At 36.2% G+C, this 20,516-nt stretch overlaps 1 protein-coding gene across 6 annotated transcripts in view; it reads right to left on the bottom strand.

The window, feature by feature from the left end:
• Positions 1–20,516, bottom strand: part of KLHL5 (kelch like family member 5) — a 54,422-nt gene that overhangs the window by 25,659 nt on the left and 8,247 nt on the right. For 2 of the 6 annotated variants that reach the window (XM_030450075.1, XM_030450074.1), the window contains 2 exons: positions 12,231–12,630; positions 1,424–1,606 (listed from right to left, as the gene is read on the bottom strand). In XM_030450075.1, the coding sequence (XP_030305935.1) occupies positions 1,424–1,606; positions 12,231–12,630 (583 nt within the window). Of the gene's footprint in view, positions 1–1,423; positions 1,607–11,310; positions 11,371–12,230; positions 12,631–20,516 lie in introns of those variants that run through there. The other 4 variants (XM_030450079.1, XM_030450077.1, XM_030450076.1 and 1 more) reach the window with 3 other exon arrangements.

Genomic DNA, 20,516 nt, shown 5'->3' with positions numbered 1-20,516 from the left:
CAGAACTGTCTAACTTAGCCAGATAAGGAAGTAAAATAATTTCCTTTTTATAATTCCCAGTTTTCTTGTTTACAGAACTACAAAGCTCTTTGACTTCTAAATTACTTCAGTGGGTGCAGACCCACCAGACCTGAGTGCATTCCGTCTGCTTTGCTCTTTCCACAGGGGCTAATTTGAACAAACTGAGGAACAATCTTAAGCAACTCTGAAGCCACAGGTAAAGCCAAATTATCTTGCTCAGCCTACTGTTTCTGCAAAAGGATTAATTATCGTCCACAGCTAAATGGCTGTGTTCACAAAGGAATCCAGGTCAGGGGTTGAGTGGGGAGCAAGACCACTCATTTTAGCACCAATTGCAGTAAGATTTGGTTAATTAACTTGGAAAAATCAGGGATAGTCTTGATTGTTTAAAAATGAAGTTTCATAACACGAAAGCTCTGAGACCAAACTTAAGTTATGGAGTACCAGGCTCTCTGCTTCTCAAGTCTGTTCCCATCCCCATGCTATCATTCCCTCAGCTGTCTCAGCACCACAGTGTAGATGATATCTAAATAAAAGCAGAACTCTGGCTTTTTATGAACCAAAAAACCAAACAAACAAACCCAAACCAGCAACCTCTATCTTTTTATTTATATTATTATATTAATAATATTCCAGTACTGAGCTGCCGTTTCACTGTGGAGGTAGGAATGAACAATTAAAATATGAATGCTTAAGGCTGCTATTTTTGATGTAGAACTAATCTCATGAAACCACTACTTAATTATACTAGGTTCCTATTTGAACTATTAATACTGTGCATTAAATACTATAACATGCTTCAGTTATTAATACTTTTGTTTTGCAATCTTTGATATTTTCTTAGCTTTTAAGCAGCATGTTATATGATCTAATTACACAGATGACAGGGTAAGGTTTGATTTAATTTAGCCCTCATAACACTTACTGTCAGTGTTTAGTAGTCTGCTATCAAAGGATCCTTCTCACTCTGAGAGAAAACTTTATGCAGACAGAAGACTGTCCTTATTGTTAATTATAACTCCAACAACTTGTTAATACAAATTAAAAATTAAATCTAAGATTTTCTTTTTACAACATTCTAACATACAGAAGCCATTACTAATAATTTTCTGATGGTGAATTTGGGACTTTTAGGTTCTTGTTTTGCTATGCAAATATCCTACTAGATGATTGAAGACAAAAAATAGAAAGTGAAAATATCACAGTTAATTTTTATGCTATATTGCATACAACAGACAGAAACCAACTTTTAGTTTCCAAACAAATGTTAAAAAACATAAGCATGTTTAAAGTACTCTAAATTGTTTAGGATGTTCTGCCTTTTATTAAACAAAACACAAGACGGACTTTGAAGATGCATTTGCAAATGAATATGAAGTTATATAAACTATAATAAACTTACCTGTGAGCTGGAATTCTACGATCACCAGCAACTAACACCACATCACAGAGCTGTTTGTGCCTAAGATAATTCTCCATCTTCTTAAAAGTTTGTTCCGCATGGTTGAGAGCCTGAAAAAATTCATCTGAGGTACAGGGCTCCATAGCTTGACACGATGATAAGGTATGACTGCTGCTGGAGGTTCTGATGAACACAACAATAGAAATCTTAGTTCACACAATATTAAGGTACATCAATTCCACCTACAGGTGGTAAAACAAAAATCAGGTGATTTTAAAATTACTTATCTGATTAGTTCTAATATATATTCTCTTGCTATTTTCTCTTCCTAATCATACTTCCTCTCTTCCTCCAAAGCTAAATCCTTGTTTAAAAGGTATCATCAGCTAATGTAGAACTCTTCAACTAACAGACACACAAAAATTAGTCCAGCAATCTATACTGTTATCAGATGGTTGAACAGATATCTACCAAGATCTTCAAACTGAAAAAGCAATGGAAGGATGCAATGAGGAATCAAGTCTCTCCCTGTCACTTATGTTAAAGTCTTACTTCATTAATGTCTTGCTTCACACTTCGCCTAAGGTGCCTAAAACAAAACTCAGCATATATTGAGCTAGTAAAAGTGTGGGCATGTAGGAGAAAAGAACCATTAAGAACTTGCCAATGTACCCCTGCTCCTACTGCAAGAAGCCTTATGTGTCTAAAATAAGATTTAGCACAGTAGAAGCCAACACAACAGCAGAGTGGCTGGGGAGAAAAATTCTTCATGTCCATATACTCAGCAGCTTGGGAGGAAATAGGAACAGAGAAAATGTAAAAGGAATGCCTAGCCTAGAACATAAAGGAGATTAATCCTAATTATATGCACTGAAGGAAGCACCTTTTTTTGCTCACAGTTCTTTAACCAGCTACAACTTACTTTTCCACAATGTAGGAAACTTATACAACACTCTGGAACTACCTTAATATTTGGAAGGACACAGATTCACAAGGTCTGTATCCAGATCCCAGCTTTAAAAAAGATGTGATGAACTCAGGCAGCATGGCCAGGGTTAAATCCACCAATAGATTTTGTTCAGTCCTTAACCTAGGGTATTGATTTCAAGACAGAGCTCCTCAAAACAAAATTTTAAATTTTTAGCAGGAAATGGTCTGTAACAGTTTTTTGTTTGGTTTCATCTTTCTTTCTTGTCCCAGATAGCTAAAAAGGCCAAGCAATTTGGCCCTTAATTCAAACTGAAATCTAGTAATGGATCAGAAATTAGATCCCTGACTACCTAATCCCCTGGGAAGACTTCATCTTACATGTGCTCTCTGTAGCTGTGGTTAGCTATTTATTTAAGCCCTGTCAACTTCTTCTCATCCCCATGAATCTCTTGTTCTGCTCTACCACTGTGCCTCTGATAAGCCGGAACAAGCATTCTTTGTGACCATTTTGGAAACTGAAACAAGAAGCTGGTATATCTGAAAAATGTAATTACATAACCATAAAAATGTAACCATAAAAACCATTTTATTGACAAAACCGGATGGCATCCTCACAGTGACTGAGCAAAAGCCACTCAGAAAAAGCAACTCTTAAATCAGCAACCCTGCCAAAAAACCCCAACAAACAAGCAAAGCAAAAAACCAGTGCTGGTCAACAAGATACTTAGGAAATTCTTGTTCCCTATCACAATTTATTACATTCTCAATTGTGTTGATACAGGTTGTTTGGTGTCTTTGGGTTGGATTGGGTTTTTTGGTGTTGTGGTTGAAACATATTTTAACACAGATTCCTCAAAATTACCTCATTAGTGATGATTTTTTTTTTTTTAATTTACACTATATCAGGGATTTGATTTACATTACAACCTCCCCAAAAGTTGCAGATAGAACTGAAGAAGCAACAGACTACCATGGAGAAAGAAAAAACTTTCTAAGCCAGCACTTTGCTAGCTAATAGAGCTACCATCAGCCACAAGGCTGCACCCACGTGCATTCTGCACAGAACCAAGAGGTCATCACAACTGCAGTGACACCTGTTTCCCACTTATTATTAAATAAAGCACTTATTCAAGACACAGCAGAGTCAAGCTGCTGAATAAGTTCAACTCTGTGTCTGTCTTCTAGCTGCTAACCTACAAATTATTTTCCATAAGGAAGGAAAAGGAGAAGGAAAGAAAGATAGAAAGATTACTTCGGTGGTCCATAAAGAGAACATGAAAGATGCAGTCTAACAGATGAGGCACATGCAAAAAATGACAAGCTATAGCTTCAAGGGCTAGTTCTGCCTATTAGCCAATGACTGGCTATGAAAAATTCAAATCTCTCCCCTTCCCTAAACGATTTCTGAACCTGTTTCCCAGTGCAGTTTGCCAAAGCCAGAATACACACACAAGGGAAGAACAGAAGAAGGGAAGGACCTGCTTTTCTCTCTCTCAACCCTTGTACTGTCTTTACTGTCTTAAAAAACTTTTGGCTTACATCTTGTCTACCTAGAGAGAGGAAGCCTGGTTATCTAATGCAGACCTGCAAATCCTGTGCTCATAGCAACGCCCCAGCCATGAGGGCCACAGCTCTGCACATCACGGGGGCTCTGCTCCCTCTGGATTTGACTCTCAACTCAAATTTAAGCACAGTATCAATTTCCCCTCCCACAGACAAGAGGTATTGCCACTTCTGTACAACTCACACAGACTAGTAGGAAAATTATGCTAAAGACTGGGCTGTTAGCACATGAGATGACCATATCAAAGAAGCCTTTTGGTACACTCCTTTAAAATTTAAGATAGCGTTTTTAATACATTAAATATAATAACAAATATCTTGGGATATTAGTCAGTAGGGTTTCCTTTTTATATTCTTGAATTTCAATCACACTTTTCTTGGTCTTTATTTTCCAATCTATTTATGTAAAAAATATCCTGTCTAGCACTGAACAATTTTATGAAGTATGGTACAATTTCAGGTTGATTGTAAAAAATCTAAGTTACTCCAATGACAAGATCTTTCTCATGTTATCTACACATTTTACTACCCTGATGACAAGGATGCATACACAAAAGATGCTCGTTATCTTCAGCTTCAATAAGGAATTTATATGACTGCCTTTTGAAAACAAAATTATGCATAAGTCGTGCTATAAACTCATTCATTTTTAAAGCATTTTATTTCCTGTTTGGTTAAGGATCTCTGCCCAATGCAAAGCAATGAAGCAATTAACTGGGTGGTAAAGTGGTGATAAGCAGTTTTCAAAAAGTGAAAGCATATACGATGATACATGATGATGATGGTGACTGGAGAGCTGAATTCCTTCTGGTGTTAATTCAGGCTTCATTGTTGAAACTTAAACAAAGCCACAGTGCAATTTTCAATGTAAAAACAAACAAACACATACAAGATTTCTCCTGGTTTTTACTAAACTCTCAAAAGAAAAGCATCAGTGTTTTTAAAAAAGCACAACCTGTTCCTACTAACATGATTTGTAATTTTAATTATTTTAAAGCATTGGGATTAATTTTAAAGGAGATTAATTTTACAGCAATTACACATATTACTTAACAACTTATAAATTCCAATAAGTATTAACCTTGGCTATCAGAAATGTTGCAAAACTTTTTAAAAGCCTTTTATTTTATTAAAAATTATTTATTCAATTTTTTTAGGAAGGCATCTTTCAGCTTAAATACCTCTATGTTTTGTCTTTGAAATACACGTGCATCAATACAAACTTCATTATGACTAAGAGGAAAAACAAATACAGATTTCAAACTCTGCATTTTGGAACAGAGATAGAGGAATCCCACCCAAAATTTGAAACAACTAACTTTAAAATATTTTTTTCTGAAAAATTGTGTAAAATTCTGTCTTAAAAAATTGTATCTGAAAAGTATGTGCAATCTCAGCCATAGTTAAAACTGTTCTATTGTCACATTCAGTTCACCTAATTTTGCCGCAACTTCACCTGCACTTCTAAAAAAGGTCAACTTCTCCACAAGATAATGTAGTTGTACTGTTAGGTAAGAGTGACATGGTTAGGTCAAGGTTATTTAGTACAGATACTGATCTTCTTGCATTAAGAATTCACATTTCTTTTGACAGAAGCAACGTGTTGCAGTGCAGCTGGTTACTACAGCCTTGATTGCACAAAGGAGTCAGGTAGCATTATGATGGGATTTCTATCTGCAAAATCTTGACGGAGAAAAAACCTCAAATAGTGCTATTATGTCTGCTCAGCCCAGCTGGTTCACAGAATGAAGTGAACAAATGAAGTCTGCTTTTCCAAAAGATTTCTATGCTCTGTCTCCTTTTCCCACACCATCCACCACTTCTCCTTTCCCCTCAATCCCTCAAGGCATTGCCTCACCAGGCAAGAGACAGCCAATAACTTGACTAGAGGGAAGCTGTGCTCTGCTTTGCAGCAGATAAATTCTGTCCTTTTTCAGCAAAGACAGCAAGCTGGGTTTCTCTCCATTAACTAGTTGCCATCTGCAAGAAGTGACATTATCTTTGAGATTTCTGCCTACCCTCAGGTTAAGATAAAAATGGCCCGTGGGTTTTAAAGTGGGCAATGGCAAAGGTGATGCAGGAGAACACAGCTGCAGGAAAAGCTGATCCTCTTAGGAAACCAAAATAAAAGCAAATGTTTTATCTACACTACTGAAATTTGCAGGAAGAAGGGTACACCAGCCCAAACGACATTCATAAATTCACTGAAAACAGAGCAAACTGGGAACTGGAACAAGAATAACGTGCATAGAATTGGCTTAAATTATATTTTACATACATTTCTCTAACAGAAACTGGGTGCAGATGAAAGCATTAGAAGTAATAAACACTGGAACATCCACAAAGGTGGGAAAAAACACACACTATACTACTCACTACTGTGTTTCCAGTAGTGAATGGTGACACAATCATTTAAATCTGAATTCATGCAGAAGTATTCTCTTTAGAAATATAACATGTAAATAAACCAAAAATCAACAAAACAAAGAGAGACGTTTTGACATATACAGGTATTATAAAAATCATCATGACATTTCAAGCAAGAAAAATAGTGAAAAAATGTTAGTTTTATTCACACCTCAAAGAGGTTCAAAACACTAAGAGGTTCAAAAATAAGTGATCAAAATTATTAAGTATGAGCAGGAAAATGGGTGTGACTTCCTGGTGTTTAGAGAAGACAATGAAAGAAAAAATAACGCATAGCACCTCTGACTATAAATTACATCTGCTGTTACATTCTTGTAAACACAAGGATAATGTCAATGAAATCAAAGGACTGCTTTTGACTGATCAAAGCAGAACTCTGCAATCACAAATGAAACATATGGGATTTACTCTAGTGAATCACCTGTAAGCTCTAAGTTCCACTTAAAACCCCAGCAAAGGCCTTTCTAGTTTCACTAGAACAGACAAACCTGCTATAGCTGGAATTCCTAACTAAAGAAAAAAAAAAGTCTACACAGTGAGCTAATTGTCTTCTTTGAAAACAGGGCACTGCATTTGCTAGACTGCACAGTAAACTCATCATCAAGGTTTTTTTTTTTGGTAACAATGTAAGTAGAGGAGCTGCTCCAACTACAAGTAATCTTTGCCAGGGCAGTCAATCGTTTCAGTCCCACACATTACAGAAGACAGACTCTATATCCTCTTGGGCAAATTAGGATACATATTAAGATACATCTTTTACATTTTTTAACCAATCTTAACTTTGCAACTTTCTCGCTGCACTAAAATTGCTTCCTGCATTGTAGATTTTACATACAATGTTTCAAATTAGATTTTAAAATACTTTTTCAACAAATTGGTGGCTTATACTGCTGTCCCCATGCCAGCTGACATTTTATTGCATGGAGATCAGAGCACAACCTACTGAAGTAAGAATATGCCAGTTTTTATGCTAGCTTCCATGATCTTGTCTTATACTGTGTAAAGAGCAAAATATTTCCTTCTTTGAAGTCAGTAAGACAAGAAACTTACCAGCAGAGAATGGAGTTTGGTGGAAAGAATAAAGCTGAAATAATTCTTGGAAAAAGCAAGCAATGGTACAGATCAAGACACTCTTCCCAAAGTCTGGGAAGAGCATAAACAAAAGGAGGATGCCATAGATGGTAACAACACAGACTGCTAAAAAACCATGCTGTATCATAACTCAAGACAAGACAACGGAAGGGGGACAGAAATTACTGTGGAGAGACTGTAAGACTACACATGCATGTGAACTTGAGGGCTAGGATTTACTCTATGCTTGAGAAAAGAATTGTAGCAACAGCCATAATTACAGTCTTGCAATCAAAAGGCACAGATTCAAGCAAACCCAAGTATCTTTGCAATAACTGTAATCTAACTGGCATAAATTACAACAGACACAAGAAGCTGAAGCACAGACTCTACTGTTACCTATGCTAGTTCAACAAAGACATGTACATGCAGCCTGCTAAGCCATCTTTGGTTCTATTATTTATTTGTAATTTTTATAAGAAATAATGTGGGCTAATTTCATTGTAGCTAGACCTTTGATTAGATCTCTGAGGTATCCTGTCTTCTAGGAGGTGTCTTGGATTTACTGGAATGAATTCATATACCCACACACACCACCAGTAACATTCATTCTCTCTGGAAAATATTAACTAGACTACTCCATGATTTATCTACATTGCAGTGTGATGGAGAAGTGCAGTAGTACAAAAACAGACCATGCTTTAAATTCATCAAAGCATGTGATAATTACTCCAAAAAGGTGATCATCATGCATGGAAGCTCATTCCATCCAAATAAGTAGCTGGAATCTCCTGTGGCTTTACGAAGTCCATTCTGAAGCCTCTTGTTACCAATCTTTTTGCAATATTTACTGTTCAAGTTTACTAGATTAAATCTGCCTCAGATTTACATATGCTATATGGTTGTGCTGCTTTTCAAACGTGCACAGACATAACCCAAGTGAAGACATAATAGGCACAGAGGAAAATGAAAGAATTTCATCTTGGCTAGTATCAGGAATAGTGTGGCCAGCAGGACTCGGGAAGTGATTGTCACCCTGTACCCAGCACTGGTGAGGCTGTACCTGCAGTGTTGTGTTCAGTTTTGGGTCCCCCACAAGAAAGATACCAAGGTGCTAGAGAGAGTCCAGAGAAGAGCAATGAAGCTGGTCAAGGGTCTGGAGAAAAAGTTTGATGAGAAGCATCTCAGAGACTGGGGTTGTTCAGCCTAGATAAAAGGAGGCTTCAGGGACACCTTATTGCTCTCCACAACTACCTGAAAGGAGGTTGCAGTGAGGTGGCTGCTGTCTCTTCTCTCTAGTGACAAGGAACAAGATAAACAGAAATAGCCTCAAGCTGCAGCAGGGAAGGTTTAGATTTGACTTGAGAAGAAACTTGCTCACTGAAAGGGTAAACACTGGAACAGGCTGTACCTGTGGGTGGTTGTATCACCATCCCTGGAGGTGTTTAAACAATGTGTAGATGTGGTGCCTAGAAACATGGTTTAGCACTGGACTCAAAGTCAGGTTAATGGTTGGACTGGGTGATTTTAAGGGTCTTTTCCAACCAGAATGATTCTGTTATTCTGTAATTTTAGCAGTAGCATCAAAAAATGGGAAGGCTCATGATTTTCTGCTGTAAAACAACTTTTCTTTAACGTTTCTTATTTTTGCCTAATTCATGCATATATCTAGCAAAAATTGCTCTTATTACAGTTTTTCATTTAATTTCAAGGATTATACTACTACCATGCCACAATCAGGGAATCTATCAACTGTCCTTATTTGACAGTTTGCATTATTTTGTGATAGGAGATATATAGAAATACACAGCACAACTGGAGTCCGAAAGAACTTGCAGTCCCAAAGATCAGTAAGACTGAGGTTATGAAAAAAAAAAATTTCAATCTTTCAGTGCATGCCTGGTTGAAATGAAGTCAGCACACTGGGTATTTTCTGCTTGTTATCCACTGTGCCTTCAAAGCCTGTAGACTTCTGCTAAGGTACCCACAGAAAGTTAGGAAAATGTTTCTCTTACTAATAGGCTTGAATTTGCTATACAGGAGTCTGCACAGCTCCTAAAAAATGTGTGTACAAATCCAAAGCAATGACCATTGCCTCAGGAATGCAGGAGAGTTAACAAACAGCATGATTCAGGAAATGTAGGAGACAAAATCAAGCAAAAATTTCAAACCTCACTAGCTCAGTAAACAATATTTCAGGCTAACCCTGGTTACAAACACTACACAGGAGCATGAGGTGAACAGCATTCTCCCTGAATCTGAATGATCTGTTTGCATTGCAGAAGCAGCCTTTGTCAAAGATCTGGTACTAAACTTGGAATTTGCTTAACCCTTGTGCCACCAAGCTCTATATTAGTAACAAATTACTTCTACAGAGGCTCTACTCTAAATGAATCTCATAGTGATCTAAAACTTTCATAATTACAAAGATGTGATGTAAACCTTTTTCTACCTGTTCCATGTGATGGCAATGAGGAAGGATGACTGATACACACAAAACAGTAAAGCTGCTTCTGTTGCTATGTGCTTTTAGGGCTTGTAATTGCACAATGAACTATAGAGGAGTAAAGAATAGGGTAACTCCACAGCTTCTACGAAAAAAGTATGAAAAAAGGAAATTTTTCATATACACAATTTCTTTTCAATGGAAGGAACAGGGTTTTAAAACAGGAGAAAAGCCCTTTGAAATCTACATTGATGAGGGTGTTATTTTTCTCTCGAGTCAATAGATAAGTTATATTTTAGACTAATAAAAAAGACTATTTAATTAAGTTCTTAACATCAGAAAAATTCCAGATGTTGGGTAGATTATGTAAGTCTGCCTAACAGCTTTTGCATTTGTAACAAAGGAACAAAACATGATTTAAGTACAGTCTCAACATAAGACTAGAGATACAGATAACAACACAAAGCAGTTTCTTATTAATATTACCATTAGTTACCTGTTAAATTGTACCAACACTGAACTCAAAATTTACCTAAAATATTTATTTTAAAGCATGAAAGTGAAGCTGATGAATAAAGTAAATGTAGATGCTATAGATGATTAAGCACATAATTTAAAAGATAAATTTGAGATTCACTACATTCAAATCCTACGCACATTTTCTGTAGTACACAACTCTGCCTGCAAAAAAACCAACCAAAACCCAAAACAAATCAACCAAACAAACAAAAGCACAAAACCAAAACACAATGAAAACCAACCCAAACAGTACAGACTTCTCACACCCCATAAGTATCTGCAGCTCCCCAGTCCTAAAAATTAAAAAAATAAAATCAAGATTTGTCATATGTAAGCTGTTCTCCTACAATCAGGAACAAATTTGTAGTAATTTCAACCTATACATTTAGCTCTTAAAATTATACTTTTTCTGTGGTGACTGCCTTGCAATGGTGAGAATATCTTGTTTCGGGTAATGCTGTCCATAAAAACTTCACATCACAAGCAGATGTTGCTGAAATGGAAGGTGATGTTACACCTATATCATACAGTGGATATATACTATACATTACACCTACATCAGCCAGTGACACAGCTATTTAAAAATTCATAGTTGAATTATCATTTAAAATAGGACCTCTTCAGAGATAATTATTTCCAGCTATATAGTTGTTGCATCATGATAAGACTGCTGATATGAAGCACAGAATGCAGGGTTTCCTTTTCCTGTAATTTACTTTTGCTATTCAGTGATAAAAGCAAGTACACTATGTTGACACCTAAGCACTTTTACCCTCCCTTCTTCCCTTGAATCTGTTACATAAACCATAAACAGGCAGTGTTTGTATCATGGACTACTTAGCACTAACTGAATTCTGTGCCCACAGAAGGCAAAACACAAACTGCCAGACTAGGTTGATCTGTCCTTAGTAGGCTTTATTAAACAGCTTACCCTTTAAAATAGTAATTTATCCTGAAATGCTGTATCCTTGCAAAGTTATCTTAAAAGCAAAAAGCGAACATCATAAAATTTACTTAAAACAGTAACTATTTTACACACTATGTGCACTATAAAACAAGAAAAATACTTCTAGTGAAGAATGGCTGACTTACACAGTAAAAGGAAAAAAAATAATTAAATTGATACTTAACAAGAAAGATTAACTTTCATAACTTACAAGTAGTAAACAACTTTAATTTAAGAACAAATTTTGCAGTTTCATATTTAGTAACCACATATGAGAGAGAAATGCCAAAACATCTTTACAGACAATAATTTCTTCTTTTTAAGCTAATGCACAGTTGAAGACACCTAGAGAGACAACTGCAATCGCTTTAGAGCACAAGTTGGTTGGCTTTCAATAGATTAAATATTTTTCAAGTTGCATATGCACAAGAAAAAAAAAATCTTTGCTTTATAGTCTAAGTATCTTTTACAGTTTCATCTACCTCATCTATAGAAACATGTGGCAACAACAGATAAATGAAACAAGAAACTTGCATTTCCATAGTTTTCTCATAGCAGGCATGTGACCAATTCTCAGCATAACTAAACCTTCACTGTCATTTCTAAATAATTTAGAAAGCACCCTGCAACATTACCAGGCAATGGACAGTACCTTGTTCAAAGCACCGTGTACCTGGTACATCCACATTTGGGCTTTATTTATCCACACTAACTAAAGGTGCCTTTTATAAGGTCCTAGTAAACACTTAGAACTCTGATTATAAGTAATTTTCTGTTTCTGATGCTCAGCAGCTGCTACATTTCTGAAGCATTTTAATCTAGAATAGAGGCTAGCCTATACATGCATGCTACCTGTGAGCCTGAAATTGAAATGCATTTCTCACAATAGGAAAGTAACAATTAACCTGCATGAACTGCTGTCCGATTCATTTTCTTCTTCACTTGCTCTACCATCTGTTTCTTGTCTGTTAAGCCACCGTGCCCCTCCACAGTCTTCTGCTGAGAATTCAAACGCTGGGATTTCCGAGGTGGATGCCATTGGCCAGGGAGGTGAATTCTGGAATTCCTGTTGGCTGGACCTTCTGTAACCAACTGATGTTAAAGGTAGGTTACCTGAATCTAAAAACTTTGTGCCACCAGTTGTTACATTTTGTCCTCTGTTCCAGAAGTCTCCCTGGTGGCTTTCAATTGCAGAATTAGGGGCTGATGCCTGATGACCGAACCACCTCCATCTGATTTTTAAAATCTGCTTCACGTCAAACTCTTTACGAGACCCAGACATCCTTAGCGAAAGGCAGCGATCGTCTAGGCAACGGGGTAAGAAGCAGCAAACATAAAAGAAGATTTGTGCACTCAACCAAGACAAGTGAAACACATGCTCTGCCTGTCTGTGGCAAGCAGATTTTCTACTGAAGGAGGGGAGAAAGCACTGCATTCGCATAAAAAAGGCTTCTTAAACGCTATGTCATTTGAATACAAACAAAAGGCAATAGACGTGAAAAATCCTGAGATAAAAAGAGGAGAAACAATCACCTCAATCAGGAAAGACGCTGATGAGTTTACACTAAAAGCTCCAAGGCTGTTTCTGTTGCTCTTCTCTGACCATTAGCTCTCAAAAACACCAAACAGTATTCATTAAAGCCCTTTCAAGAGCTGAAAACCACCCCCTTTTCTTAAACCACAAATGACAGAGAACGTAATTCCCATACTGCATCTTAGAATCTCTGCTTCTTGTTCTGTTAACTCTTGCTACTACGGAGAGGAAAAACCCGCAAAAAGCAAATTAAATTCCTCCTGCACTGCTAAAGAATAAATTTACAGAAAAGACTTTTGAATCAATCCAAAGATAATTGATTATGCGGGGGAGAAACTGAAGTGTAAATAATTCTTTTTCCCATTACAGGACATGCACCAACTTAAAAAGGACAAGAACAGCCTGGAAGGCTCAAGGGACTAGTACTGAGTTATAAAGCCTTTCATCTTGATATGCTTTGATTCAAATCTAGGTCTGCAGTAACTGAAAATTTCTATCTGAAATGCGCTAATGATTTCTATTCACTTACACATGACTAAAAGCAAAAGCAAGAAAAGCTAATTGGTCACTATCCAGGACACTATCACCTACAAAACAGACAACAAAAGATGACTTTTCAAAAGGTTTCTTTGTCATCACAATCAGCAGTTCCCTTTAAAAGTACCCTGATGGAACAGTGCAAAAAGAGAGATGCATAGTTTTGAGAGAGAATCCCCTGTAGACAGGTAATTTAGGTAATGTATTAAAATAGCCAACCAAAGTTTTTACTTGAATGAGGAAGAGGCAGCCAAAAGGATAAAATACACAGTGACAAATTTACATTTCCTATGAGAAACAGCCTGCTTCCTCTACAACATCTGGAGCTAGTTAAGTATAAAATGCTGAGACTAACTGCAATAACGTGCAAATAGTAGTTACAATTTTAGACCAACACAGAGGATCTGGATTTTATCATTCCTTGATAAAAAGATCTATGTTTTAAGTCTTCACAGTTCAGTGAGGCTGTTCAACCCTCCAGGATAAACGAATGAAAAAAAAACAATAAAAAAATCCAAGTGCCTCTTTTCTGCCTACAGTTTTCATCAGAAGTAAAAGTCTCTTTCTCTCAGATAAACATTATGACCTACAATGTATGTGATCTTGTAATTAGGATACCTGCAGTATCCTGTTCTTTGAAACAGGTTACACACTGAGTCCACACGAAAACTTAACCAGTGCCCAAATTTACCACCCCAAAAACAAATGCTTCATTTCATACTCAATGCCAGGAGTAAACCACACTATTTTCTTTAGAACCACAATGCTGAAAGGGCTAGTTTTAATCTGAAAAGTAACCATTACTACTTTGAACACAATTACTTATGAAAGTGTATCTCACACATGCTAGCAAAGCTCAATTCTAAAGAAATAGAATTCTGGTTGCTCTCTACAGAGAGTTGCTGCATTTCAGAATGTGTACCTTGCCATCATCCTGGCTTACAAGAAGCTATGTATCAAAGCTTTTGCAGCATGTCCAGAAAACAGCTGAAGATACCTGGGAGGTAATACAATTAAGTAGATAAATATATAACTGTATATACATATATGTATATAACTATTTCTTTGCTGGTGATTTCACTTAAACACAGACAAACAGGGAAATATTTAAGAAGGATAATGATTTAATATATCAGCATAAAAATGTTAACCAAAAACAGTGTGACACGTAGACCTCCAGTCATCTGGTACAAATTCAGCAAATTTTTAAAAGCTTGACTGCATTGTTGAAACCATCATTTGTGTAACTGCAAGTTGGGTAAAGCTAAAGTACAGCTTAAGAAGCAGCGACAAAATGGCATCTTTTTATTTATCCTTCCTAACATTTTGTGTTGGTATTCATCAAGGGTGGAGAACCAGGACAAGCAGTTTCTGAATTTATTAACATGCATAACAGCAGTAGTGGTTAAATCACCTAATTAGCTATGAAAAGCTTTAAATACATTTATTTCTGCTCTTATGTTAAATCTGTTATACATACAGACTGACCTGGATTCTGTTTCTTGTATAACAGACTCATTTAAAATTCAAACTACCCCAGCAGAAGCCTACTAAGACAAAGGCAGATTTGCCGATTCTAGTGCTTTTTCAGCACTTCCTCATGACTTACTGGGAAATAGTCTAATTACTGCTTTTCTTCAGCTGTGAAGCTGCAGGCTCAAACAAATTAGAAAACAAAATGTGCTATAGTTTTATGAGACCAAAACACAAAGCCATTTGTTTTCTTACATTTTTCTAGATTATACAATCTCTTGCTCCTTTATGCACTCTCCCAAATTACAGTTCTAAGACAGACTGCATAAGTATCTAAAATATTTCTCTGTTTCATCTAAACCAGATACAAGTTTGTATTACAAGTGACAAGATGAGACAAGCATCACCTCGTTCTTCAGTTCAAACTGAAAACATTGCACAGAAATAATTGAGGATCTCTTCTTGTTCTGGACAATCATTATTACTATCAATAATGTGATAGCTTTTATAAGGTCACCCACTAGGAGTTAACAGACTTCTGAAGATACCTTAAATGATGATGTGTAAGGACTTCCACTTATTATGACCACTGAAACCTCATCTTTGACATCTTTCTTGCTTGGCTGTTGGTGCTCACAAATCCTAATGCCCACCTCTAGGACACAGCCTCCCATCGTATGTCTTTCTAATGCGTTAAAACACATTTCTGAGAACCCTGCTAAGAAGATAAGCTGAACAGTACCATCTTAGTCCAGCACAGCATACATACACTTTGCAAGAATTATGATATTTTTTTCATTTACTAAGGCAAAAGTTTTCTTTTAATGAAAAACCAAGAGTGCTTATACTATTTTTCCTGTCCTTTGTCACTGCTGCAGCTGAATAAACATTTTCTGTTTTGTGGTGAATCATAACACTCCAAATAGAGGAACACTGTCATCTTTGGGAACTTAATTCTGTTCACATTAAGGAGGTTGTGTAAGCCTGCTGTTAACACCATTTTGAGATCTCCAATTTTGACTGAGCAGATTGATATTCCTATGAGAAGAGCACCTGAGCATTTTAAGTACATAACTTCTCCTATGACCCATTCCATAAAGTAAAAAATTTCTGCAGTTAGCAGTGAGGGACAGTTTCCCAGATTCTGCCTCGTGAACAAAAGGAAAACATTCAAATGCATACTGTATGTTAAACCTGCAATTGTGCAAACAGGTTAAGACAAAGAACATAGCATGACAGCTTTATAAAGTGCTCATTTCAAGATTTTCAGAACAGTTTACCTCCAGAGAGATATAAAATTGTTTCTTTTACTAGCCAGAAACCTTACTACACTGATATTCTTTGATGTTCTATAGGTTTATTCATACCAGTGTTAAAGAAACATTGCAGCCTAGCATAACTAGCTAAAATGTAGACATTTTGACTCCTACGATAATTCTGCTGTATATTTTGAGGGAAGATACACTCTAAATACTATTAACTGCATCACTTGGAAATGTGGAAAAATAATAATAATCAAGTCTAAGTACTTTTATTTATTAATTATGACTTTTCCTTTATCACTACGTAGTCAAATTAAATTTTCAAACAAATTAATATGTTTACGGAATACTTTTTAGAGGCAGTCTTAAAATTTTAATCTCAACACTGCTATCAACAGTAACATTTTTCCTGTCACTGCTATGTTTTCACTACAAAAAACTATCACTACTCATCTTCAGGGCAACTCAGATACAATATTTTCAAGGTATTTAGTCTGTCAAATGGATTTAAAATTATCCATTTTTAAAATTAAGATTAGGGCATAAAGGCTCAGCTAATCCTTAGAAGATGTTAGTGATCCTTTTAAGTGCCAGTAAGAATGAAAATGTCAAGATAATAAAAGTCTTTGTTTTGACTGCAAGAGTTGTTTTTCTTGTAAAAAAATACTGCTTAAGAAAAGCAATAAATATAAAAAGTTGTACTTTAGACATAGCTAGACTCATTAAATGATACAGGATATATTGCCTGTGTTTAGCAATCCCAGATAAGCATTTAAAAGCGTAACAAAGGTTCACTCACCACAGATGTTAATCAATTAATCAAATGTACACTTTCAGCAATAAAAGGCATTCAAAATACAACAGTTTTTTTAAAAGGATTTTTAAACTTTAAAATATTAGTCTGAGGGATTAAAATAACTGTTCGAAGAAAACTGCTACAGACTAACCCCAAATTGCAGTTCTGCTTATACCTATGATTATTTTAAAATAAATGTTAAATGTTTTCTTATTTCTTCCCTAGTCTTGTGTTCCAGCCCCCAAATTACAGCAACAGCACAACAAAGAATTCAGGAATATTACTATGTCCATGTTCTGATTCTGTGAAACAATAACCACTTCCTAAGTTTTATATAAGTGTGAACACTTTTGGCTCATGGTTATGTGAAAAGTCCATTATAGCATCAACACCAGAAGAAAGAGAAGAAGACTATAGTTACTGACTCTATGTGCTTAAATTCATTGTTCTGACTGGCAGAAATGAGCTGCAGCCAAGTTATTTGCACAACATTGCAACTTTCTGCCACTTTACATGGCACATTTTCCTTGAGCGGTGCAAGCCATATGTTTAGAAATGCTGACTTCAAAGCACTCAGCTTAACAGTAGAATGAAAAGACCTGTACAGAGCTGGTTATTTCACTCAGATAAGGAAAGGGGGGGAAAGGGAGAAAGATTTCCATATGCAATAGAAGACTATGCTGTCAGAGCCTAGATTTTCTTTTAGCCCACACATCATACTAGTTCACAGAACTATAGTTGTGATCCAAGAGATTTACATTTCTTTAACAATAAAACATTAACATTGATTTCTGATTATCAAAATAATAACCAAATATTATCAGGAACTGTACCGTATGCAAATAGAACTGTAATGCAAAGCTATTCCTAAGAATACTGAGCAGCAAGCCCCCTTAAGCTTATTCACCCTGAAAGAAAATTGCAGTCTGAGACCATCAGGTCAGCTGTGGTTTTTTCAGTTAGAACTCATTTATAACACTGAACGGACAACACTGTGAAAGGCTAATCCCCTAAAACCAGTTTTCTGTTCAAGCAGCCACACAAAGATTATGACAAGCAAAAGGTTCCCAGTTCATACACTCATATACAGGAATACTGATACCACCTATTCTAATGAAAGCAAGGCAAAGTCATCAATCTAGAGACAATGATACTGCAGCACATACCATCTTCTGTAGAAATGTCACTGTTAAGGAAGAGTGGTAACAAAAACACTGTTGTTCAGATATTTAAAGAAGTCCTGCCAAAAGTAAAGTTGTTTTTTTAGAACCAGTTTAGGAAAGTACTGCCTAATAAAGATATAAAGGCCATATACCACATACTGAAGGATCATGGCAAAACCAGTAAACATGGATATAATTTCCTTTTATCAAATTAATATAAACATGGCTAAGGTCACTTTTGCAGGCAGATTTGCAAGTCCTCTGGAATATATATTTTTACATTTTTCCAAGAGAGCAGCAGCTTTATTTCACCAGTAAAGAACACTTCCATCAAGAGCAGAGTTGATGTTTGTTTGGTAAAAATTTACAGGTACTCATAGCTCTACATTGGGCACCATATAGAAAACCACCAGTGTACCATGCTGTAGAAGAACAGAGAAGAAGTAGATTTGCAAGTGATTAGGTAATACAAGATATGCTACAATATACACCTCCCTGAGCTAAAAGTTAACACTCTATTTAAATGTCAAGCTATGCAATGCCACAGCTATTGAAGCAAGGTATTTCAAGATAGAGGCTTGAGCTTCCTAATGAATGATTTAACACCAAAAGAAACCTCAAGAGACTCATAATTTATCTGTCAATGAGAACCTCTGTTTAATTAAACGCCCTCACCCTCCAATGAGACTTTGAGCTGCGTAAGGGATAATATCTGATCATATATACTTTATTACATGGTTATGAAACAAATGGTGTGTCCTCATCTGGAACTCCTTGTGTGCAATTGATCATTCCATCTCAAAAACAGTGTCGCAGAAAACAGGGTTCACAGAAAGGCAACACAAAGGATCCAAGTATAAAACTAATAATCATCACACTAGGAGGCAGAATGCTTAAAAGAATCATATCGATGTTTGTAAATATCCAAGTATTGTTTAAAAATTATATTAATGTCTCATCAACACGAAAAACAGAACTTCTATGTAGTTTTAAGAATTAACATTACACCTATACAAAACACACATGACATTTTAGGAACCTAGCTGTGTGTAACATCATATATGTCAAAAAGAACTCAAAAAACCCCATGCAATATAAAGAAATCTAACCCCACATGCCCATCTAGAGCTGAATCTCACAAGGCATGTCAAAGACAACACTAAAAACTTCTATAGGTACAAAGGTGAAAAAAGGAAAAGTAGGGAAAATGTGGGTCTGCTGCTGACTGGGGCAAGGCCCTAGAGAAATAGGTTACAGAAAAGGCTGTCTTTACTGGCAAGATGGGCCTCCAGAACTTCATGAAGTTCAATAAAGCAAAGTGCAAAATCCTGCACCTGGGGAAGAAAAAGCCTTTGCCAAAAATAACGTGGAGGTCACCAAGTTGAATGTGAGTCCTTGGAGTATCTGAAGAGGGGCTACTAGAAAGCTGGGGAGGGACCTTTTATGAGGGTATGTAGCAATGGAACTAAGAGGAATAGCTTCTAATTGGAAGAGGGTACATTTAAATCAGACATTACAAAGAAATGCTTTAGTGTGAGGGTGGTGATATACTGGAACAGGTTGCTCAGGGAAGTGGTGGATGCCCCCTCCCTAGAGGAGTTCAAGACTAGGCTGGAGGGGGCTTTCAGCAACCTGGTGTAGGGGAAGGCATTACTGCCCTTGGGCAGGGATCTCTAAGGTCTCTTCCAACCCAAACCATTCTATTATTTTGGTAAGCTCAAGATCAGAGAGACAAAAAAGAAAACATTTTTATCTCTGACAGTTTGAGGACACAATCCTTAAAAGTACAAAAAATGACTGCCACCTGCCAAGCATGGTAACTAGATGTACAGGAGGTGAGCAATTCATTTAATCAGTTCCATGCAACTGAATGGAAAAGTTGCTCCATGACAGGTTATTTCATATGTCATGAAATATTTATTGTATCTTTTATACACATAGACAAAAATAGTTAAGTACTTCACTTTTTAAAAAAATACTTCAGAAGCATTTTGTTAGAACATTAACAAAAGAATACTGTACATGCACGTGTCCTTCTCCCACCAGTATGGTATTTAGATATTCTGTGCCACCTCTAAATATCTATGTTTAACTTGAATACAACAGCATGGTACAGAACAGCATTTCTTCATCTCAGCTTGACAGTGATGATTGCTCTTTATACAGTTAATTGAACACAGATGAAGCAATGGCTATGCAAGAAATGCCAAAGAAATAACCTCAATTTCTTACAAAATACATGTATAATAGTAAAGGTTTTTAAAAGACCATTTAAGGGTTCATATTCCACTTAAGCACTTGTAAGATGAATCATCAATCAGTATTAAAGATTCTGTTTATATTTATACATAGTTGTAGCTGACAGATACTGTTAGAAAGTATTATCTTGCAGAATAGAAAACCCAACTCTTTCATCTTATTTCCCC

Source organism: Calypte anna, chromosome 4A, assembly GCF_003957555.1.
Source record: "Calypte anna isolate BGI_N300 chromosome 4A, bCalAnn1_v1.p, whole genome shotgun sequence".
NCBI lineage: Eukaryota > Metazoa > Chordata > Aves > Apodiformes > Trochilidae > Calypte > Calypte anna.
This window is presented reverse-complemented; position numbering and strand designations above follow the sequence as displayed.